General features: G+C 45.3%; 1 protein-coding gene across 10 annotated transcripts in view; it reads left to right on the top strand.

The window, feature by feature from the left end:
- syne2b (spectrin repeat containing, nuclear envelope 2b) overlaps window positions 1-22280 on the top strand; it is a 107075-nt gene that overhangs the window by 58421 nt on the left and 26374 nt on the right. For 9 of the 10 annotated variants that reach the window (XM_064324086.1, XM_064324113.1, XM_064324095.1 and 6 more), the window contains 29 exons: window positions 724-897; window positions 3827-3946; window positions 4170-4285; window positions 4461-4599; window positions 4732-4866; window positions 4957-5112; window positions 5425-5625; window positions 6612-6713; window positions 6981-7100; window positions 7471-7671; window positions 7995-8168; window positions 10444-10575; window positions 11125-11318; window positions 11799-11931; window positions 12292-12474; window positions 13332-13484; window positions 14001-14177; window positions 14415-14570; window positions 14814-14969; window positions 15405-15575; window positions 15935-16068; window positions 16485-16689; window positions 18203-18385; window positions 18673-18792; window positions 18897-19051; window positions 19411-19558; window positions 19892-19986; window positions 20588-20819; window positions 21271-21465. In XM_064324086.1, coding sequence (XP_064180156.1) covers window positions 724-897; window positions 3827-3946; window positions 4170-4285; window positions 4461-4599; window positions 4732-4866; window positions 4957-5112; window positions 5425-5625; window positions 6612-6713; window positions 6981-7100; window positions 7471-7671; window positions 7995-8168; window positions 10444-10575; window positions 11125-11318; window positions 11799-11931; window positions 12292-12474; window positions 13332-13484; window positions 14001-14177; window positions 14415-14570; window positions 14814-14969; window positions 15405-15575; window positions 15935-16068; window positions 16485-16689; window positions 18203-18385; window positions 18673-18792; window positions 18897-19051; window positions 19411-19558; window positions 19892-19986; window positions 20588-20819; window positions 21271-21465 — 4560 coding nt within the window. The remainder of the gene's footprint in view (window positions 1-723; window positions 898-3826; window positions 3947-4169; window positions 4286-4460; window positions 4600-4731; window positions 4867-4956; window positions 5113-5424; window positions 5626-6611; window positions 6714-6980; window positions 7101-7470; window positions 7672-7994; window positions 8169-10443; window positions 10576-11124; window positions 11319-11798; window positions 11932-12291; window positions 12475-13331; window positions 13485-14000; window positions 14178-14414; window positions 14571-14813; window positions 14970-15404; window positions 15576-15934; window positions 16069-16484; window positions 16690-18202; window positions 18386-18672; window positions 18793-18896; window positions 19052-19410; window positions 19559-19891; window positions 19987-20587; window positions 20820-21270; window positions 21466-22280) is intronic. The other variant, XM_064324132.1, reaches the window with a different exon arrangement.

A 22280-nucleotide genomic window follows, 5' to 3' on the forward strand; every position in this document is an offset into this window, starting at 1 on the left:
TGTGAAACATAGTGGTTTACTACTGTATTTTTAAAAATGAATTTGACCCACATTTCACACGCAGACCCTGTCTGTCTGTGCCGTTCACACATATTCTTACTGTGTGTCTCCCAGCTAGATAGATAAACATGTCTTAATGCCTCTGCTGTTGCACTAAATTTAAAGTTGAATTCCCTTCTGCTGAGATGGTGCATTCGCTGAATTCTTGCGTATCGTAGTTTCAATGTCAGATAGTTGTGGTATGAGGTCACAAAAATATTCTGTCGGTGTGAATTTATTTAATTTGAGTGTAGTGGAAGGGAGCTACCTAAAAGAGTGGCTATTGGTAATCAGTACAAATGCTGAATATGTGGAATAGATACACTATTTCAGTGCGGGTGTCAGTGTAGCTTCGCATAATATTTCCAAATGGCACGTGCAGGCAAAGCTAGAGTGAAAGGACAGTAAACTTTGTGATCTGACCCTGCGTTGCATTTTGTGTGCAGTAAATGTAAATATGTTTCAGAAATGGGAATCGTCCAATATTACTTTGCTCAAGAGAGTACTGGGACCTGGATTTGGGCAGAATAAAATACTGTAACCTTAAAAACATGTACACTGTATTTTGTCCAGGAACATCAGATGCAGTAAATGGAAACGGCCTAATGACATTGGTGTCTCATGTTAAAAGGGGATTTGAATACATTTCGGATTTCCCATCTGATGCCCTGTATGTGCACCCAGGAGATGTTCTTGGAAATAGAAGCGAAGGTTGCCAGCCTGTCAGACCTGGGCCTACAAGAGGCTTCCAGTGAGACACACCATCAGGTGGAGGCCCTCTCATCTAGACTGGAACTGCTCAAAACCAGTCTGGTCACCTTCCAGCAGTTACTCCAGGAGAGACAGAATGTGGAACAGGTATGCTCTTGTCAATATACACACCCAGAGCGTACACACAAACACACACACAAACACAGAACGGCAGTATATGCAAAACAGGGGCTTGAGTAGCCCCGCCCCGCCAAGGCGGGGCCACTCAACTCCAGGTCCTGCATGTCGCGGTGTCTGCAGGCATTTGCTGACACCATGTACTACACCGCCTGATTTCAATAATTATTTACCTCCTTGGCTCAGGAAGTAAGCTCATTAGGTAGTGTAATGCATGGAGCAAATACCGGCAGACACTGCGGTCGGCTGGACTCGGAGTTGAGTGGCCCTGCCGAGGGAAACCAGGCAACCCTGGTTCCTGGAGAGCCATAAGCACCGCTGGTTTTCGTTTTTGCCTTAAAATCAGCACCCAATTCAGACCCAAACAATCAGGTGAAGTGAGTTAACTGCGTAATCAACTGCTCATTTTGTTGCTCAGCACTTAATTAATAACAAAATATAGCGGAGCCTGTGGCTCTCCAGGACCACAGTTGCAGTCCCCTGCCCTAGGGTATTATTTTCAGTGATTAAGGTTTGTAAAAACACAGTGGTATTCCAGAATGTCTTTTAATGTTGAGATATGCAAGGAAATAGTCAAAAATTGGACATTTGTATGTTTCTTTTTTGTAAATACGTTTTTTTTTGTGAATTTCAGTTTTGTGTATTTCTCAGTTTAAGTTTTATTTAAAGTGAGCAAGTTTGTTTTGTGCGGAAGAGAATAGCCCCATAATTTTATTTAATTTATATTGTGAATCACAGTGATTGTTCTGTTCATGCTATACATACCATATACTGTAGCTACCTTTTTTTAAAAAAAAGTCTGAAGCTCATTACTACAGTATGAATTCTGTATACTTAGTTCATGTTCTACATTAGGCATATCAGTAAGCTCACTATATGCAGGTGACTATGATAAATGTTGAACTAAAAACTTTTCAGTACATAAATTGTTTTATATGTACCTGGATATACAGTGGGGTCCAAAAGTCTGAGACCACATTGAGAATCTATAATATTTTCACGTAAACCTGGAAATAATCAGAAAGTTTGAGGATTCAGAAACATTTAAAAACACAAGAGGTTATTACATGTAAAATGAAGAAGAAATATTTAAGATTATGCACTATTTCTAGGTCAGCAATCAAATTTAAGCAAATTTATACTTATACTATTATACTACTATTTATACAAATACTTCGTACAAAAGGTCAGATTTCCTCTAAAACGCTTTGCAGAAACTGGATCAGTTGTATCCAAAAAACGATCAGGAAGACCAAAAATGACCACACCATCAGAAGATCAATACATCAAGCTTAGTTCCCTGAGAGATAGAAAAGCAACTTCATCACAGATACACAATTTGCTAAATAAAGAACGCAAGACTCCAATCAGCAAAAGTACTGTCAAAAGAAGGCTGTCTTGTAGTGGTCTCAGAGGACGAGTAGCAGTTTCTAAACCACTTCTCAGGAGGGGAAACAGGGCCAAATGCTTGGGGTGGGCTAATAAATACCAGCATTACACAGTGGATGACTGGAAAAAAGTCCTATTTACTGATGAATCCAAGTTTGAGATTTATGGCAGTAACAGAAGGGTGTATGTAAGGAGACGAACAGGAGAGAGAATGATACCGCAGTGTATCAAACTCACAGTGAAACATGGTGGTGGGAATATTCAAGTCTGGGGGTGTTTTGCCTACTCTGGAGTTGGACACCTGCACCGAATTGACTACACCCTGACCAAGGAGAAGTACCACTCCATTCTTCAGAGACATGCTATACCCTCTGGTTTGCATCTTTGTGGAGAAGGATTCATACTGCAGCAGGATAATGACCCCAAACACACCTCAAAGCTTTGCAAGAACTACTTGAAGACCAAAGAAGTCCAAGGAGTCCTGACTCTCATGGACTTTCCTCCACAGACACCTGACCTCAACCCCATTGAACATTTATGGGGGCACTTGAAGACTGAGAAAGCCACGCATTCTGTGACATCACAAGAAGCTCTTTGGAACATTGTCAAATCATGCTGGGATAACATGGGTCATCAGGTTATGCACAAACGTGTCGAGTCCATGCCAGCTCGAGTGCATGCTGTCATTAAAGCAAAAGGGGGACCAAATACGAAGATATTCTGAAGTTCATGTACATTTTTCAAAAATTCAACTTTTCACTCAAATTGTTAAGCTGATATTATCATTTGTAATGAAAGAATTAGTATTACATTCAAAACAAATGCAAAATAGAAATATCTTGACTAGTGGTCTCAGACTTTTGGACCCCACTGTATATAAATAGCACTAGTGGATTTTACAGCCAAAACTGGGACTGAAACATTGAAACCCTCACACAATCCCACACGGAAACATCCCACGCTCACACTGAAAGCTCTCAATGCACCACTCTGGTCTTGAGGAGTCTTAATATTGGTGGTTTCACCATGTGCCTTCAGGGGAGCGAGTTTACTGAGCCACTTAAAATAACCAACTTAATTACTCTCTGAAATTAACAGTGTGCAGAATCGTAATCACTCTCACTTAGATTTATTACCTATTTTACTCTACCATAATATATATCAGAATGCTGAGAGAATGTTAGGAGAGAGCAAGCTGTTGTCATTAGTCTGCTTTTTCATGGTCTTGTTCATTAAAGCTGCATCTGTCTCACTGTTTTGTCCATCGCACATTCAGGTACGACTGTTGACGAGAATCTCTAGTTGAAATGCCCCTGGAGGTGCATTCAGAGGTTAAAATAAACGGGCTTCCTGTGGTATTTCATTTTCAAATGAATGATAGCACAAAATTACCATTTTGTAAGTGTGTAATTATAGGTACTTACTTAATTTGATAGGCCTAAAAAAACAATTGATGTAGTCTGAACCTTAATTGCATGATTGGTAATTCACAGTTGGTCTGTCACCACAGGAGATTCAGCATTCAGAGCACCTTCAAGGAAGTGTGTTGAAGGGCAGTGCCAGTGTCCACGAGATGCTGACCTCCACCAAGGGCAAACTCATCAGACAGAACAGTTTGCAGCAGCAGAGGGTACGACCAAAAAAATGTTGCTGAAAAGTCTTGACTTATTGAATTAGTTTGAATATTTTTGAATATTGTAGCCGCATGTGTGCAAGAGTTGAGTGCAAGATGGGTTTTCTTGCCTGGGTTGACTGTAGACCCAGTGTGAGGTGACAGTACTTGGGTACTGGAGCTGGCTATAGACATCGTGGAAACTGTGTTTTGGTGCTGATGGACTCCTCAAACTCTCCAGGAGCTGGAACACGAGCTGAGTGAACAGAGGGACCTGACCAAGGCCATCGCGAGGCATGGCAGCCGGTCACGTCTGCACAGCCTATCACAGGACAGCCAAGCGCAGACACCCCCAGGGTAAAGCTGCTCTGCCCTCCCGCTGTCTTAGCTGCACCATTCTGGTCAGATTTCACTCAAGCTTTAGCACATCTTAACTAATCCAGAATGCGACTGTTGTTTCTTTTTTTATTGTGATGTCATACAATTGGAATGTGACGTGGACTGAGAGCTTCTCTCTTACTGGACCCTTCAGATCTCCTGCTGTAGTTCCAACTGCCCATACTGACGGTGAAGAGGGATTCATATCTGAGGAGATGTGGGCACACCTTCACACCCGTCTGACTGCCAAACTGCAGGCCCTGGAGGAGAGTGCAAATCTAGGCTCATCTGAGGTCAGGCCTCGCAGACTCTGGGCAGTGTGCTATGTGAGGGGGTGTGGCATTTTAAAGTGTATGGATGGATGTTTGGTGTTTTTGCTGAGTGGGTGGAGGGCGAAACCTGTGCTGACTGCTCTCCCTCCGCAGGTGACAGGTGCAGTGGTTGCCGCGGGTAGCAGCGCGATAGTGAGAGATCTCGGAACACACACTTCGCAGGAGCTGCAGTCACACACCGTACGCCTTCGAGAGCTTGGCCAGCTGGCCATTACATCACAGACACAGGTAAGGAGGGCCAGGTAACCACACTGCCATTTTCCCAAGAGACCCTATTGGTCAGTTTGGTCTGTTGAACTGGTGTGCTGTGTACCGCAGGCCAGCTCAGAAGGGGATTCCGGTCTCACCCTGGAGGAGGATTTGTACCACGTGCTGTGTGGAGTGGATCTGTCGCTTTGCTCTGTCACAGACCTGCTGCTGTCCCCCTGTGGGACGTCCCAGGAGGACGACCAGCTCTATCTGCTGCAGCTGGAGGTACTGCTCACACAGACAGCCTGATGTCTCGGCGATACTGTGTTACTGACATTACTGCCTTTATTCTGCCTGAGTTCAATGCAGAGAGTTCAATACGAACATTTTGTTATGCGTTTATTTGGTTATTTTATATTTCCTCACGTTTTATTTTAATTTGTAGTTTTTAGTGATCTACATGGAAATAACACCCATACTATGGATGGAAATCCTTATTTCTGGGTTTTACTTGTGGCCCATGTGCAATACGGTGGTACTGTGGTGGCATGATGGGAAACGGGTGCTGCAGTAGAGGCATTTCTGTGTGATCGTCAGAGCCTGGCTGTGGAGCTGGACAGAGTGGGAAATGAGTTGAGTTGCCAGGAGCCAGGGGTCCGGAGCGCTCTGGGTTCAGCGGCTCCCCAAGTTTCCCCCTGTCTGCAGTGTCTGCAGAGCCGCCTGTCCATCATCCAGACGGCCCTCCCCTCCAGACAGGCCCAACTGCGAGCTCGCCTGGACCTCGCCGATCAGTGCCAGGTCAGGCGTGCCTCTCAGCCACAATGGAAGTTTGTTTTATGTCTTTGTCTTGATGATTTTTAAGTGCAACCATTATATAAATGAAATAAAATCAATAAATAACTCAACCACCACTGCATCCTCGCCACAATAAATAAATAAATACATTTTTTCAGAGGCCCTAGATGACTGGGCTTTCAAGGTATAATGTGTGTCCATCACCAGTTTAGGGATATACAATATGAAGTAATGCATTGCAATAAAAGATTAACTCTTGGTCAATACAGTCTCACACAGGCATATACTATGCTAACAAATAAAATAAGATGCAGGGTCTGAATTATCTTGAATGGCTAGAAATATATTAAATTATTAAATAGCAAGATGGTGAAGGGATTAATGGATAGTGATGAGCCCAAAGGTTCCAGAATTGATTCCAAAGTAATTTTAACATTTCAGGAAACTCAGTTTCAATGAATATATAAACATGGAAACATTGTAATTATGCTTTGAATGTCACCTAGGACAAGGTGTGTCTGTTGAATAAAACATGGTAATAATAATAATAATAGTAAATTGGAGCAGCAGCAGCTGAGCATATAAAGAGTAATGCAGGTAATGAGCAGCACGGGAGCGGTCTGATTGTCAGTTTTAAAAAGGCACTTCATTAGTCATGTGTGCATGTGATTGAGTGTGAGAACACGTGATTTCTGAGGCCAACCAATTGTTGGCTGCTGCGAGAGTTTCCTGAACAAACTTGCTATGCGCATTTCCTGCGCGACGCTCATAAAGTCTTGTGTGAGGTGTGTGAAACTGTTTCAACACCCTGTCTAATAAGGTTTTGCACACTTAACAGCTCTGAGTTGATAATCGAGAACTTACCTCTGGTATTCACACATTGATGTTATCTGTTGATCTATCTTCCTGCTGATACACATCCTGTCGTTTTAGTTTACATAGACACAAATGACAATTATAATTTGCCTTTGTTTCTCTAACCCCCACAGAGAGATATAAGAGGATTGCATGAGTCCTTGCTTGGTAAAAACTTGCTTTTGAACCAAACAATTAATGAAGCTTCAGGTCACGACCCTGGCAAACAGTTTCAGGTAAACCCTTCTGCAGTGAAAATTGATTCCATTGCTCCCAGTCAAGACCAGGCTCTCCTGCTGTTCAGTGAAATCAACTATTTAACACCAGTATTGCTACACCATGTCTCATTTTACAAACCAATACAAAGTAGTGAAGGTAGGGAAGTAGTCTCTCTGGAATTTTTTTTTTCCTGAGTTCAAATGGGCCCCCACACCCTAACATGTCATAATGAAAAGCATGATGTTAACCTGTGGCCTGAATCCTCCCTGTGGTTGTGTTTGCAGGCTGTTGAGCAGTTCCAGTTGGAGGCGCTGCTGCAGGAGAACCAGGTGTCTGCATTGAAGGAGAGGGTAGAGAGCAACAGCCTACCCACATCTCTCATTGAGGAGGTTCACAAGCTGGAGGTAGGACATGTACATACTGATATAGATGACATGCATAGTAGTATTAATAATAATAATAATAATAATAATAATAATAAGAAGAAGAAGAAGAAGAAGAATAATAATGCATTTTATATAATACGTTATATTTAGTCAGGTCTTCTGAAGCTTTTTAGCACTGTGTAGCTGGGCATGTTTGTGCACACTGTTTTTGGAAGGTCTCATGGTGCTGTAGGTGGTGTTCAGTTAGGGCAGCGGTATCAAAACTCCAGTTGTGCAGTACATACATCCAGCAGACGCAGTGGCCCTCCAGGATATGAGCTTGAGTTAGCTCCCTCCTTAGAGTTAGTGTGACTGTGCACTTGAGACACTGTGCATCCTGGGTCTCCAGGACGTGCTGGATAGCGCCTGGAGCTCCTTGCGGGAGAGGCAGGAGGGGCTGAGGGAGAGCCTGGACCTTCAGCAGAAGTACGAGGGGCTGCTCCAGGGGCTGGCCAGCCTGACAGAGCTGGGCCGAGAGAGGCTGGGCCGCAGCCAGGGCCTGGTGGAGCACAGTCGCACTGAGCTGCAGGACCACCTCAGCAGCCATAAGGTGCGCACCGCCTGCAGGCGCATTATCACTTTTTGTCATGGCACCCATAAATAACTGGTTCATTGGTTCTTTATGGTCTAGTATTTCGACCATAATGACCTGACTGAACCCTTTGCTGAAATACTTTCTTGAGTAAAACTGCTGACTGCTACTGTTCGTGGGTCAGCCATCTGACTCAAAAATCCAACTCGAATTCTTACTGTCAGTCAGTCCTTGAAGAGTCCTCAACAAAATCCTGACCTCAGTTCTGTTCGCTGAAGCGTCCAATTAAAGGCCTGCTCTTTAGTGTGATTTTGCACTTGTCTCCTCCCCTGGGATCACAGGGTTATTTTCAGCGTTTGGGATCGTACCTTGCTGCGGTGAAACACTTCTCCTCACGGGTCCCTGACAGTGTGCTGCGCGGGCAGGAAGCCGCGATGGCGCAGCTGGAGCAGGATATCGGCGCTCTGCGGCGGCAGGCCCTGGAACACGGAACGCAGATGCACAGAACGCTGCAGGTAACCGGAGGCTCTGCCCCCTCGTTCAGCACAGCCAGTGGGAACCGGGCGCTGACATGAGCTGTGAAAACCTCATTTGCGAGAGGAAATATGAAAGTAATGTTATTCAGCAGGGGTGTGTTTGTCTAGGACCTTGCAGTTGAGAAATGGCCAGTAAAAGGCTTCAGCGCACAACAAGAGCAAAGTTTCATTTGTATGCCTGCTATATAGAAAATAAAATGAAAATTTTCATGACATGAAATTCTGAAGAGATGAGTCACAGAACTAACACATATTACTGTTTCAAGAAATGTACATTTTGTCAACAAAGAACTGGTTGGGTAGTCAGCGATTAGTGTTTACGGCGCCTTTCTCACCTGTTATCCCAAGTATTTGTTAATTGCTCCATAGCTTCACGCTAATTTAATTGTAATCATAGTCATTGTTTATTCCCACTTAACTAATCTTATTTCACTGTATTAGCATATCTGTATTAGCACTGTCTTCTGGATGTTTCCCCTCTTCTTTCAAGCTGGCTCACGTCACCCCACTGCTGAAAAAGCCCACTCTGGATTCCTCTGTCATCCAGAACTACCGTCCTGTCTCCCTTCTCCCTTTCCTATCCAAAACAATTGAACGAGCTGCTTCTAATCAACTCTCCTCTTTTCTCTCCCTGAACAACCTCCTAGACCCCTACCAGTCTGGCTTCAGACCTGGCCACTCGACGGAGACCGCACTCCTCTCGGTCAATGAGTCGCTTCACGCCGCACAAGCAGCCTCCCATTCATCTGTCCTGATCCTCCTAGACCTTTCTGCTGCCTTTGACACCGTCAACCATCCCATCCTCCTGTCCTCCCTGGCAGCTATGGGGATCTGTGGCACAGCACTTGACTGGATTGAGTCCTACCTCTCCGGTCGCTCCTTCCAAGTCGCCTGGGCTGGTGCAGTATCAGCACCTCGCCCCCTTGCCACAGGAGTTCCCCAGGGCTCTGTCCTTGGTCCCCTCCTATTCTCCCTGTACACCCAATCTCTTGGTCCTGTAATCTCTGCCCATGGGTTGTCCTATCATTGTTATGCCGATGACACCCAACTCTTTCTCTCCTTCCCGCCCTCTGACACTCGGGTCTCTGCTCGCATCTCTGCTTGCCTGAGGGACATCCAGAGCTGGATGGATAACCACCATCTTAAGCTGAACCCAGGCAAGACGGAGATGATCTTCATCCCTGCTCCATCCTCTAACCTTCTCGACTTTTCTATTTCCCTGGGGGACACTGTGGTGTCATCATCACCCACCGCAAAAAACCTTGGAGTGGTGATGGACAACAGACTGTCCCTCTCCCAGAACATCACGGCGATGAGTCGAACGTGCAGGTTCTTCCTGTACAACATCCGGAGAATGCGCCCCTTCCTCACCACCTACGCAACCCAGCTCCTGGTTCAAGCGATGGTCCTGTCCCGCTTGGACTACTGCAACTCGCTACTGGCTGGTCTGCCAGCATCCGCCATCAGACCCCTGCAGCTCATCCAGAATGCTGCAGCGCGTCTGGTCTACAACCTCCCCAGACATTCCCATGTCACCCCCTGCTCACTGACCTCCACTGGCTGCCTGTTATGGCTCGCATCAAATTTAAGTCCTTGGTGCTTGCATACCAGGCAGCTAAGGGGTCAGCACCAGGGTACATTCAGAGGATCATCAGACCCTACACACCAGCCAGACCTCTCCGTTCGGCCACCTCTGGACGCTTGGCACCTCCCCCTCTCCGCGTCTGCACTTCCCGCTCCCGTCTGCTGTCTGTCCTGGCCCCTCGCTGGTGGAATGACCTCCCCGTGACGGTCAGAACAGCAGAGAATCTCACCACTTTCAAACGCAGACTGAAGACTCATCTCTTCAGGCTGCACCTCTCCCCACCCCTCTCTAGCCTATAGTTCAGCTCGCTGTATCTAGCTAGGATAATTTGATTATGTTAGTGTATCTGGCAGGATTGTTTTTGTATGATTAGGTGTGATTCCAGTGCTAGTTTGTACTTGGTAGGATTCTTGCTTGCTGAACAAGCTTACTCTACAGGGTTGGAGTCCTGATCGATGTGGTCACTTCTGGCACTACGATCCTTACTTTACTCTAGTGTTTCTTTTGCGCCTCTACATCATGAAACCTATGCACTTGTTGTACGTCGCTCTGGATAAGAGCGTCTGCTAAATGCCTATAATGTAATGTAATGTAATGTAGCATATGTGAGAAATCGACAGACCTGCCTGTGTTTTGCTGCTGTGCTGAGGATACTGGGGGCTTTTGCAGATATGGACACAGTGGGAGGAGAACTGCAGCGGATTGGGGAGGCTCCTGCAGGAAGTGGAGTCCAGGCTGCCCAGCGTGGGCCTGGTGGAGGAGACCGAGGAACGCCTGCGGGAGAGGCTGTCCATCTACCAGGTTTCCGTTTTACCTACTTGCCAAAACCACTAGGGGGCAGTAAAGTGTTCTCCCATTGAAGGGCCTCGGTGGATTATGTATACACCAATGTAATGAATTATTATGGATGAAAAGGTTGTACAATTATATAATTATTTAACCTGTAATTATTAGTGTTTTCATGTTACTTAGTTCTGTGGTGCTGGGTTAGTGATATTTTCCATCACAAAATGGCAAGAGTAATGTGAGTGTATTGTGCGTAATTCCGATATTTTATAGAATTTTCCTCATATTCTCTCTTCATTAATTGTTTGGTTCTGAAATTATTTTCCAACTCAAAAAAAAACCGAGAGAAGTGAGTTCTGAGGAGTGAATTCTTCTTAGATCTTCTTCAAAGAGATTCATGTGTTCCCTTGTCACAATTGGGTTCACAGTAGTGGCAGAGTTAGGGGCCTGTTGCCATAGCAGTGCGAGAGGTGGATTGGGGAGGTGGAGGAGGAGGAGGAAGGAGGTTGGGGGGGGGGGAGCGTGTGAAAGAGGAAGATGATAATTGAATTCTTTCTCTGGCAGCAAATGAAAGGAGTGCTGGAGGAGAGCGGGGCCCGGCTGTGCCTGGTCCTGGAGCAGGGGCGGGGGCTGCAGGGGGGCGGGCGGCGGGATGTAGCCGCTGCCGCGCGGGAGCTGGAAGCGCGCTGGACGGCCGTGCGGAGGAGAGTGGAGCAGGACGGCCTCCGGGTGGACAGGCTGCGGAGGATCTGGAGCAGGTGTGAACAACCGGCAAAACCGATGCAGGCTGCACCCGTGCCCACTGACACTGTCTCACACCTGTGTGAATCATATGTTTTTAAGGACCGTTTACATTACTGCTTATGACTACTCGTCACGTTAACGCCATGACATCTCAGTTAATTAATTTCTTGATAATAACCAAGCTCAGGGCTGCCATTCTGCCTTCACTATGAATATAAGCGAGAGTATCTGCCCCAATTTTCTCTTTAACCGTGTTTAATGTTTAAAGGAAAGTGCTTCTGCCTACTGGAGTGATTTTTAATATTCAGCTTTTCTTATGATGCGACCTGGTCCAGCCCTGCTTTATTCCACAAAAAGAGCCAGATGGAGTTTAGAATATGACAGTGGATGATTCATTCCTCTTGCAGATTTGGCTCAAACCCATGTGAAGAAGTTTATAAACAACCCTGAAATAACACCCCCAACACCCGCCCCCCCTCTTTCCGCACCTGTAGGTTCCGGCGTGATTCAGTGGCACTCAGTGAGTGGATGGGCGAAGCCAGAGAGCGTCTGCAGTTGTGGAGACATCGCTCTGTCACAGTACCACAGGACCTGGAGCAAATCCGCACTCACCTCGCCCAGTTCCTGGTGAATCATATTATTTGGATTATTTGCTGTTCCAGCTGTGATGCCAGTTAATTAACTGGACAGGTCAAAATATTCTCCCATATGAGATCTGCTGTGTATTTTTAATTTCTTTCACTTTAAACTCTGATTTCTTTCACTTTTAACCTCAATCCAAAGCCTTCATGTAGCCGTCTGTTCACTTTCTCTCTTTGTGGCTATTTGCACACACACTCAAATGCCCTAGTTAAAAACATGGACATCTTTTTCATGTGTGTTGAAAGCATTGTGACGCATAGATTATGTTACTTGCTACTCTTTATTACTTAATAGAGATCCATTTGATTATACCTGTTAACTGCTGCCACCCTTGTCCATGCGCAGGAGTTCACCAAGGAAGTGGAGTCCAGATCGGCTCTGAAGGCGTTGGTGGTCGGCACGGGCACGCAGCTGCTGCTGCTGAAGGACACCGACACCGCCTCGCTGCAGTCGCAGCTGACGCAGCTGGAGCAGGGATGGGCCCAGGTGCAGTCCGCTCTGCCCGCCATCCAGGAGAGACTGCACCAGGCAAGCGTAGCGACTGCTCACACCTTGCGTTATATTATATGCACATTGCCCAAAAATGGTCACATGACATATTCCAGTCCAAGGATGACTTTCAAACTCTTGAGAAACCAGGCACTTTTGAGGTTTGAAAACGATTGCGGCAGTACAAAGATTTTCAGAAGAAGGGCAGCACGGTTAGTCTGTTTACAAAATGCTGGGAATAAAATCCCAGAATCAAGATTTTATTTCCACACACATTTTTGAGATCTCTGCTTTTATAAAGTCAACGTTTTTGGACCGAATACCTTAGTCAGCACATCTAAAACCCTGAAAAAACCCAGAAAAAGTAACTGTTCGTCCATACTGCTGTATGCCTACAAATCTCATACCTTTAGCTTTGAGCCGTTTCTTTAGTTCTGCTGGAACACCGCTGTGGAAAAAACTGCAGCAGTGAATGATATAAACTTATATTTTCAATGGGATATTTAAATCTTAAAATTAATGAATTCATAAAAAAGTTCCATGTGGCTTTGTCTCCAGAGTAAATAAGTCCTTTGGCCTATCCCTCAGTGCTCGTTGTTCTATCCTACTGAGGATGTGGATGGGAGAGATTAAATAAATATGTTATTTCCTCAATCTATAATGACCTTCCTGCCTAAGCACCTATTACAATACCCACTTAGATGTGGTAATCTAGACCACAGATGACAGAGATACCTCAATGATTCCCCATGTCTTAATATAATCTATTTCTCCATCTGAACAGTATGTACTGTGCCTGCAGCATATCCAAAAATGTAAAATTAATATCTTGACTGTAAGATACCGAGAAAATGAGTCTAGATAAGATCTGAAACGTTACTCCCACTGCTGTCAAGGCGTTGATGGAGAGGCTCCCGTCACGCGACGCAATAACAGAGCTGAACACCTGGATCAGCGAGAGGGAGGTCAGCCTGGAGGAGGGGCTAAAAAGGCTCCACAGCCACAAGGCCTCAGCAGCCAGCCTCACCCAGGAGCTCCAGCTGCTCAAGGTACTTCCCCCTGATATACTACTTCTCATATATGCCCTACATCTGGAATTCCTGTCAGCTACTCAGCTGATTTGCCAGTTCTCTTGAGTTACACGGCTGTTTCTTTAGTCATGCTTTGCTTATTCTGAATTCTTTCCAAAAAATATACTTGGCCGTCAAGTGAAATACTTATTTATTTATTTATTTATTTATTTGCTTTTGGCTTCTATTTAATCAGGTAGGTCAACTGAGATGTTGCAGAAATGACCTAGGCACTCATTACTGCAGGTAGTGAATATGAGCGGTCATGTACTCAGTCAGATGTAGTTGGTGATTAGGTGGTCAGATTTCTCAAGACAGTTTTGTGTGAATTTCATCATAACACAGGGGTTAATGCCGCTGCTCTTTTGTACTGGTAACATGCAGTAATGATGCTGAAACAAGGGCAATGTGCTGTTCTGTTTTCATTAGTCCAACACATGTGAACTAAACTTATTTTTACAACACGGTGACCTTTCTTACATGTGTCTTCCTCAGGAGTGCAAGTTAGAGATCACCTGCTGCCAACTCACTGTGGACTTCGTCAACCAGTCGGTCTTACAAATCAGCAGCCCGGACATCCAGACCAAGCGCTACGAGCGCACTCAGTTTGCAGAGGAGCTGGGCGCTCTCAACGAGCGCTGGCATCACCTACAGGGGGCACTGAGCTACCAGGTCAGCCCACTCACTGGTTTCTAATCCCCTTCAGGGTAGCACAGTGAGAATGGTCCATTCACCAAATGCATCACAGGGGCAATCTGTAATAAAGTAGTGACATAGGGTAGCCAACAGAGGGCAGGTCAGATACAAGTCAGATTGTTGTGAGATAACTGTTTTATGTTTTGCTCTGTTTTGATTAAGAGGAAGTATAGTTCTTGCTTACTCTTTCTTTCACTGTGGAATTTTTCACAGACTAGACATGTGGAACAGCTACTGCACATCTGCGCAGACAGGGAGAATAAACTGCAGCATCTGCGCCACTGGGTCATTGGCCAGAGGGAAAGGATGCAATTGGTCGAGAGGCCTGTCAGTCGTTCTTCAGCAGAGAAAGCCCTGAAGGAGTGTGTGGTATGTTTCAGAAACACGGGCAAATTATTATACAATTATAATTATAAGGTACAACAAAATATTTGCTGAATGATTCATTCAATGTATACTATATTGCCAATAAGAGTATATTTTAGATTTTCTGTAAACAGAGATAGTTCCAACTAAACCAATCTACTTTCCCTATCCTATCTGCGTCTGTGTGTATGTGTGTGTGTGTGTGTATGTGTGTATGTGTGCGTGTTTGTGAATGTAATACCACAGGAGACGGAAGAAAAGCTGAAGTTGAAACTGGCAGAACTGCAGGTGCTGGGAGAGGCCTGTCTGTCCCAGGATGAAGGCACAGAGCAGGAGCGTGACTGTGAATTCATCACGCAGACGGACGCTGTCAATCAGGCCTGTGCAGCTTTGAGTCAACAGGTGTGTTAACCTGACAGACGAACTCTCAGAGCGAGCCTCTGCACACACACACTCACATGGTTTGTATTCATTGCACTGAAATCATCTCTTTGCTTACACACGCACACCTGCACACATGCGCCCACACACACACACACACACCTACACACACACACACACACACACACATAAACGCACACGTATGTGTTTTCATGGACATAAACAAGCAATATAAATCAGTACCCATTTGATACGTGACAAAAGTGAGAAATCAATTTTTCCAAAAGTGTTGATGCACCTTATTAATTACCTTGATGTACCATCTGATATCTTTAGAAATTAGACCAAATTAATTTTCCACTGCTGTTCTTGTACTGTTATGCTGTATGCCACACATCACATGGGAAAGCAGTGGAGCTCAGAAGTGCAGGTGGTGATGTTGTGTCCCCCTCCCAGGTGGTGGAGCTGAAGCTGAGGCTGCAGCAGGTGCTGGAGCGGTGGGGTCTGTTTGAGCGACAGCTGAGTGAGGCCGTGCTCAGCACAGCCCAGGCCCACTACACACTGGAGCAAGAGCGAACACCCCCGCTCTCCCTCAGCGCTCTCCAGAGCCATGCCAATCAACTGCAGGTCTCCTTCCCTTGGCTTTTAAAAAAATTTTTTTTTTACATTTTTCCTTTTTCTTTCTCTCACTTTATTCAAGCCAATGTGAAACCGAAAAACGCATGCATGCACGCACACACACACACACACACACAAACGCACACATACATCTCTCTCTCTCTCTCTCTCTCACCCTCTCTCTCTCCATTATTTCCACATAAATTATCTTACTTAGTGTGAATGACCAAATTGCGAAATGTGGTGTGGAATAAGCCCATGACTTTTTTTTCACATGTGGTGCACACAGTCATTTTTTTGCGTTAGAAACAACACTAATTATTGGTTGTATTGATACAATGCAGATTTTATCACATTCCTCCATACAGCTCCTGCGGGACGAACTGGAGCAGGGTGAGACAAAGTGGGACGCTCTGACCGGGACCTATTCCGCATTAAGGGACGTGGTCAGTCCTGCTGCTGCCCTCCTCCTGTCTGAACAGCTCGAGGGGGAGCAGACACGGTCAGTACTGCCGCACCACTGCACTCTGCAGCACCCAGACACTGCGAGCCACACCTTCAACACCTTCCAACAAAGCCTTATTCACTGCAGTGGCATAAGGCAAAATGTCATTGAGCCATTTCAGTACTCACCTACCACGCCTTTGTTGGATGTGTCTATAAATTCAACGAAACCAAGTATTATATTGTAAATGGGCCTATAACCAAGGTCTCCATGTCCTTCCAGCATCGAGAACTTGAGTGCATCTGAATGGCTGTTGTGTCTAATGAATGATATGAATGGACTCTCCAAGCTCTTGTATTGTCGTGTGGCCTTTGAAGCAACTGCGTACACGTTGCCCATGTCACTCGGCATCTTGCAAAGCTACGTGGACGGCAAGTCATAGTGGCCTGCCTGTGTGTCCTTGGTCCTGCCAGGTGGAGGGCGGTCATTCAAGAGCTGACCGACGAGCTGCTCAGAGCTCAGGGACTCCTCCAGCGCTGGCAAGGCTACAGTCGTCTGTTCGGCGCCATTTCGTGCCGTCTGAAGCGGCACGAGGAGGAAACCAAAGAGCTGCTGAGTGCTCCGCCCTGCCAGTACAGCACTGTGGAGCTGGCACAGGCCCGGGTGGGGGCCATTAACGTGAGTACATAGCACAGGATCACAGAGTGCTCGTATGGGCTATTTCAAAAAACCCATTTGTTTGGAGGAGCTGCCTCTCTGCTCATGAATGTTCTAATACAGCCTAACTACTTTTGGAGAGGGATAGGATGAATCCATCTCCGAGGTTCTGGGGCTGGCTAGTGTGGCCACATCCACCTGGAGACAAAATAGAACTCTGGGTGGCTCACTCTGTAAAGGCACTGATCACTAAGGATCTATATCAGCAGGACATACAGTAATTCCCAGGAGTATATACTGTAAGTATGACTGACGGTGTTAGGATTGCGCCCGGCTCAGCTCTTCCACATTTCAACTTAAAAGTTCTAATTCTGTCTCACGTGACCACAAAAGCTCACACAAATGATTTCTTTGGTAGATTTGAGATGCTTTTATAGTTTCCTTCTTGCCACTGCCATCCAGGCGAGGTCTGAGAAGTGGCCAGGATACTGTTAGTGCTGCAGGACAGCCTGATCTAGGAAGTGTCCATGGCATGATTCCCTAACTCTCTTCCTAAAGACTACACCCGTCTCTTGACCACTGCTTTTGTTTTTAAGTTCCTTGGCCTTAATGGTTGAATCTTTGTTTCGACTGCACTACCCTGACTTACTGACCTTTAGATAGGAAAGTAGGTGCATTTTGTTTCATTTATTTTTCAGAAAATGTGTGACTATTATTATGCACAGACAGAGGCCATTAAATTTTTTCGTTGTTTTTGTGCATTTGGTCATTTTTTTGTTATATGAATACATAAATTTAGGTTTGTCATAGCCGATATAGAATTGTGTAAATTAAAAAAAAAAGTGAAAATAATTTGTAAAAGATTCCTACCCATAATATTTAATAAGCATTTATCTGAATATATTTTAATGAAAAGCAGTAGAACAAGCAATTCAATAATTACATGTATGTAGATCACATATCTCAAACATTTTTTTTATCACAGTAAAACTTAAAATTAGTTTGCCTGTTTTTTAAACATTAAATGATATAATTGCCCCCCTCCCTAGTAAATGTATTAGTTTCCATTTTATTCCATTATCTAATACACTTCTAGCTAATGGATGTTTTTTATTGTATTGCTTGTGCTCATATCATGCTTTTCAGAAAGCGGAGGAGTGCAGATTCACACACACGGCCTTGTTTTTGCAACAAATATGTGCTCCTGGAGAGGGAGACATTCTGTACACACGAGGGACATCTTGTCATTGAGCAGGGATAAAAATACCAGCGGTTGTACAGCACTGGGAAATTGGTTGTTTTTCCCTGGATGTGGTGTATTTCTTCTTCCTCACTTGCTAGGCTTTTCACTTTTGAGTGTTTTTCAAAATTTAAAGCAGTGATAAAAAATAATCCTGACAGAACAATTAATCTAAAAAAAGGCAGAGGTTTGACAAATATACTGTCATCAAACACGATAAAAACACATATAATACGAGAAAAAAAAAAATCTAAAATTAAAAGAACTTGTTGACACCTTGCTTTTTTTCCCCAGGGACTGCAAGCGAGCATAGATGACCTGCAGAGTAGCATGGAGGAGGTGCTGGAGGCTTCGAGAAACCTCATAGGACAGATGGAACCAGGAGCTGCCGTCTTCATCCAATCAGAGAGCCGTCTGCTGGCACGCAGTGTTCTGCAGTTGGGCGAGGCACTAGCAAGGAGAAAGGAACAGCTACAGGTGGGACAAGTGCTATTTTAAACCATGGGTCAACCACTACTTTACACATAGTCGAAACCGACAGTGTCACTGCACTATCCCACTAAAGATCCCCAAGTACAGCAATTAATGTGGCACTGATGCATCCTAAGTATTCATATATTCTTCTGCCTGTGACTGTGCTGTGAGTTCAAAAATCACAATGGGACTCGGATTCCGGCACAAAGAGGGGTTCAGGAAACAGCGGATGTTTTTTTGAGGTCTTGCCCTATCTGCTTATCCCCAAACACGTGATCTTCTGCATGTAGGAGGAACTGGAGCAGCTGCAGGAGCTCAGTAGCAGCTTGGAGTTCCTAGAGAAGCACTTGAAAGACTGTGAGGACAGAGTGACTGGAGCTGTGGACATCAGCCACAAGGATGTTGCTAAGGTGAGTCAGCATACCTCCTACTCAAAGTGCTGTTTACCCAAACATTTTTTTTTTTTATTTTTTTTTAACAGTTCCCCATGGTAACCATCTCTCTCTCCCATCAGACGGACCTGCTAGCGCTGAGCGCCCTGTCTCCGGACCTGGATGCCTTGAACGAGCTGAGCTACCGGCTGGCCCTGAGCGACCCGGTTTCCCGCCGGCTGCAGAGTCTGAACAGGCAGTGGGCTCTGGCCTCCTCCCTTGCCCTGGAGCAGCGCAGGTGAGTCGGTGCACTACCAGGAAACGGCATCTCACAATACGCCACTGACGCCTCGGCCTTTCCCACTGGCTTTCAAAAAATGACCCATTATATATATACGTAAATTAAAATGGATTTATTGATAAACCTGTGTAGGAGAGGTTGTTTATTTGAAAACTTTATAGCACAGACACCATTGTTTAATTGGCCAGCTATTTTAACACACTCCAGCCACGCAGCTCCTGCAGGTTTTCCATCTGTGGCGGTATAAACTGAGATTATAGCGGTGAAACTAGGGTCAGGGCAGCACCTGTCTCCTGAAGGTGAGTTCTGGTGGACAGGCTGGTGACTCTGTGTGTGTGTGTGTGTATGTGTAACAGCGAGCTGCAGACAGAGGTGCTGAGGCAGCAGAGCTTTGAGCAGAAGTGCGAGAGCTGGATGGGTTTCCTGCAGGGCATGGAGGACAACCTGGCCGTCGACATCGCCGGGAGCTACCCTGGACTAAGGGAGCAGCTTCGCATACACCAGGTAACACTATTCTGTTCCCTTACTGCAGACTTCACTGCTCTGATCGTTGCTTCTGCTATGACTATTGTTTTGTCTGGTGTATATCAAGATATGGTCCACACGACCCAATTAGGCTAATAAAATTTGGACGTGTGTAACATATATACATGTGTGTACTCCAAGTTTGCTGTGTATTTTAAAACATGAAAAATTGAAAGACCAATATTCTTCTAAGTCATTTTTCATAAACATGCAGTTCAACCCATAGGGCTGATCTCAGTGGTCTGGTGCTGGTCCCCTTTGTACTTAAGGACACACTGATGGACGAAAACACTCTGTTCCAATGTGTCTCAGAGGTTTCAGGTGGAGGTGTCCATCGGTCATCAGATTCTGCACTCGGTCATCAATGAGGCGCTTAAATTACTGGAGAGAGGCGAAGTGGAAGACAGGTGAGGGTGCCCTGCGCACCTGTCCTAACTGGTCTTGTTCCCCACAGAAAATGGAGCTTGCTATCAGCAGATGAACATGGATACTGTATATTCAAAGCACAGAGTGTCTGATTCCTGCTCTGCAAGGAGTAGAAATGTTCAATTGAGGTTTCTTTTTGGCAGCAACTTGCTTAAGGGAACAGTTAACATTAAAGACTTGGTGGGTCATTTTGAGCAGTACCCCAGTGATACTGAGCGGACAGTCTTGTATACTCAAGTTGAATCATTCTGAGGGACATTTATAGTAACTGGATGAGTTCAGTTTTTATAGTATCCAAATATCAAAACAAAACTCATTCAAGTGCTCAATGAACTGCACCATTTCACAAGATATTGTCGAAACAACTGTTTTAAAAGACTTTTAAAATATATCTGTGTATAACATTGTAAATTAGTAACTATTAAGGTGATAATTAATAATATTTTAATATGAAGTGTACAATGCTTAGAAGTCCTCTTCCATACAGTTTAACAGAACTTTTGTAACATGGTGATGGAAATGAGAAGCTAGGCTGTGATTGAAGTGAGTTTTGATGACGGGCGTTGCTGTACCCGCATGCAGGAGTGACTTCATCCTGAAGCTGTCCCAGCTGAAGGAGCAGTGGCAGGGGGTGGTGCGCCGGGCGCAGCAGCGCCGGGCCCTGGTGGACGGGCTGGCGAGGCACTGGCAGCTTTACGCTCGCAGTCTGAGGAAGCTGAGGAGGCTGCTCAGCGACGCCCACGCCCTCCTGCCCCCCGCCGGCCCTGCGCACTGCAGCCTGGGCCAGCTGCACTCCTCCCTGGAGGACCTCAAGGTAAAGGCCAGGGTGGGGTCATGTGGCCTGTCTGTGCACCGCAGGCTGCCGTTTTCTGTTAGCATTAACGTCCAGTGGCAGTATTTGGTATGAAGCACAAGAATGTACTACTGAAATGGACAAAGTTTTATACATTGCAGTACTCCCCTTGAGTTTTTGACAGATAAATCCTTAAGTGTAAAGCACTTTGTGATCACTTTGTGAACATGATAAATAAAACATTTCAAATCCACTTTTTTTAGTGCTAGCAGTGTGGCTTGGCCATAATAGTAACTTCACCGCAACCATCACTAATATGTCACGCCCACTCAGCTGATGTCAGCCATTTTGTCTTGTTAGTAATTATTGACATTGATCATAAGGAATTGATGTTTGGGGAGCAGTTCCCTTTCTGTCCAGTTGTGTCTGCACTGCAGTCTGCCCAGTTAAACGGGCATTCTCCCTTCCACAGCACATGGAACTACTGTTCCATCGCCACCAGAGCTGCTACATCCAGACCCTGGAGGTTGGCAGGCAGCTCTTCTCCATGGGCGATGCACAGACTCAGGCCCAGCTGCAGGCAGAGCTGGGGGCCCTGCAGGAGGACTGGGAGCGCTCACACAGCCTTCTGGGAAAGAGGAGGACCCTCATCTGCACAATAATACAGGTAACACATGTTGGGGAACCTCAAAGCAGCGAGATGGCCTGTGTCATAAAGTTCCACCCACTGAGAATTTCACAACTGCCATTCAGTTTCTTGTCAGTTGTTACTGTAATGTGCAGGAAAGGAATTTCCGAGACAGGATTGAAGGAGGTTGAGAATAAGATTGTATGCAGTATGAGATTTTTCATGGTTTGCAGGTAAGTGTACATATAAAGCTTGTGCAGTGAAAAACACAGCAGCTAGTTTTGAAGGATATCGTTGTGAGGCAAGTAGAGATTAAAATTCCCTAAAAGATTAGGTTTCGCAGTAGCTACAAGTGGGGTTGTGTCTCATAATGATGTTTTAAAATCAATAAGTAATGAGACATAGCATAGTCTTAAGCTTGATATGATGCAATTGAGGAAATACAGTCCCATCCTCTTTTGGAAATGCAGCTGGGCAGAATTTTATTACCACAAAAGGTTCTTTAATTGTTTAATGTGAAAGGTGATTAGTTTCCACACCTTGGTGTAACAGCACATGACCTATGCAAATGAAAATGGTGGGATTTAAACTCTAAATAGACCTCCCGCTCAGCCCACTGACCCACATTTGGGTTTCATCCGCAAAATGGCGAGTGAGTGAGTGAGTGGATTGAAAAGCTGCCATAATCTTGCCGTGGTCTACATTCCCGGCCGGGTAGCATTAGCTGCTGCACGTTCATCTCATTCATCACGCTCATATAAAATGCTGAACAATGTGTACTCATTTTTTGGACTGGAGGCCTTGTTTCTCTGGTATTCATGTTCCTGACCTGATTGTTAAACCATCATATGGCC

The sequence above is a fragment of the Anguilla rostrata genome, chromosome 1 (assembly GCF_018555375.3).
Source record: "Anguilla rostrata isolate EN2019 chromosome 1, ASM1855537v3, whole genome shotgun sequence".
Lineage (NCBI taxonomy): Eukaryota > Metazoa > Chordata > Actinopteri > Anguilliformes > Anguillidae > Anguilla > Anguilla rostrata.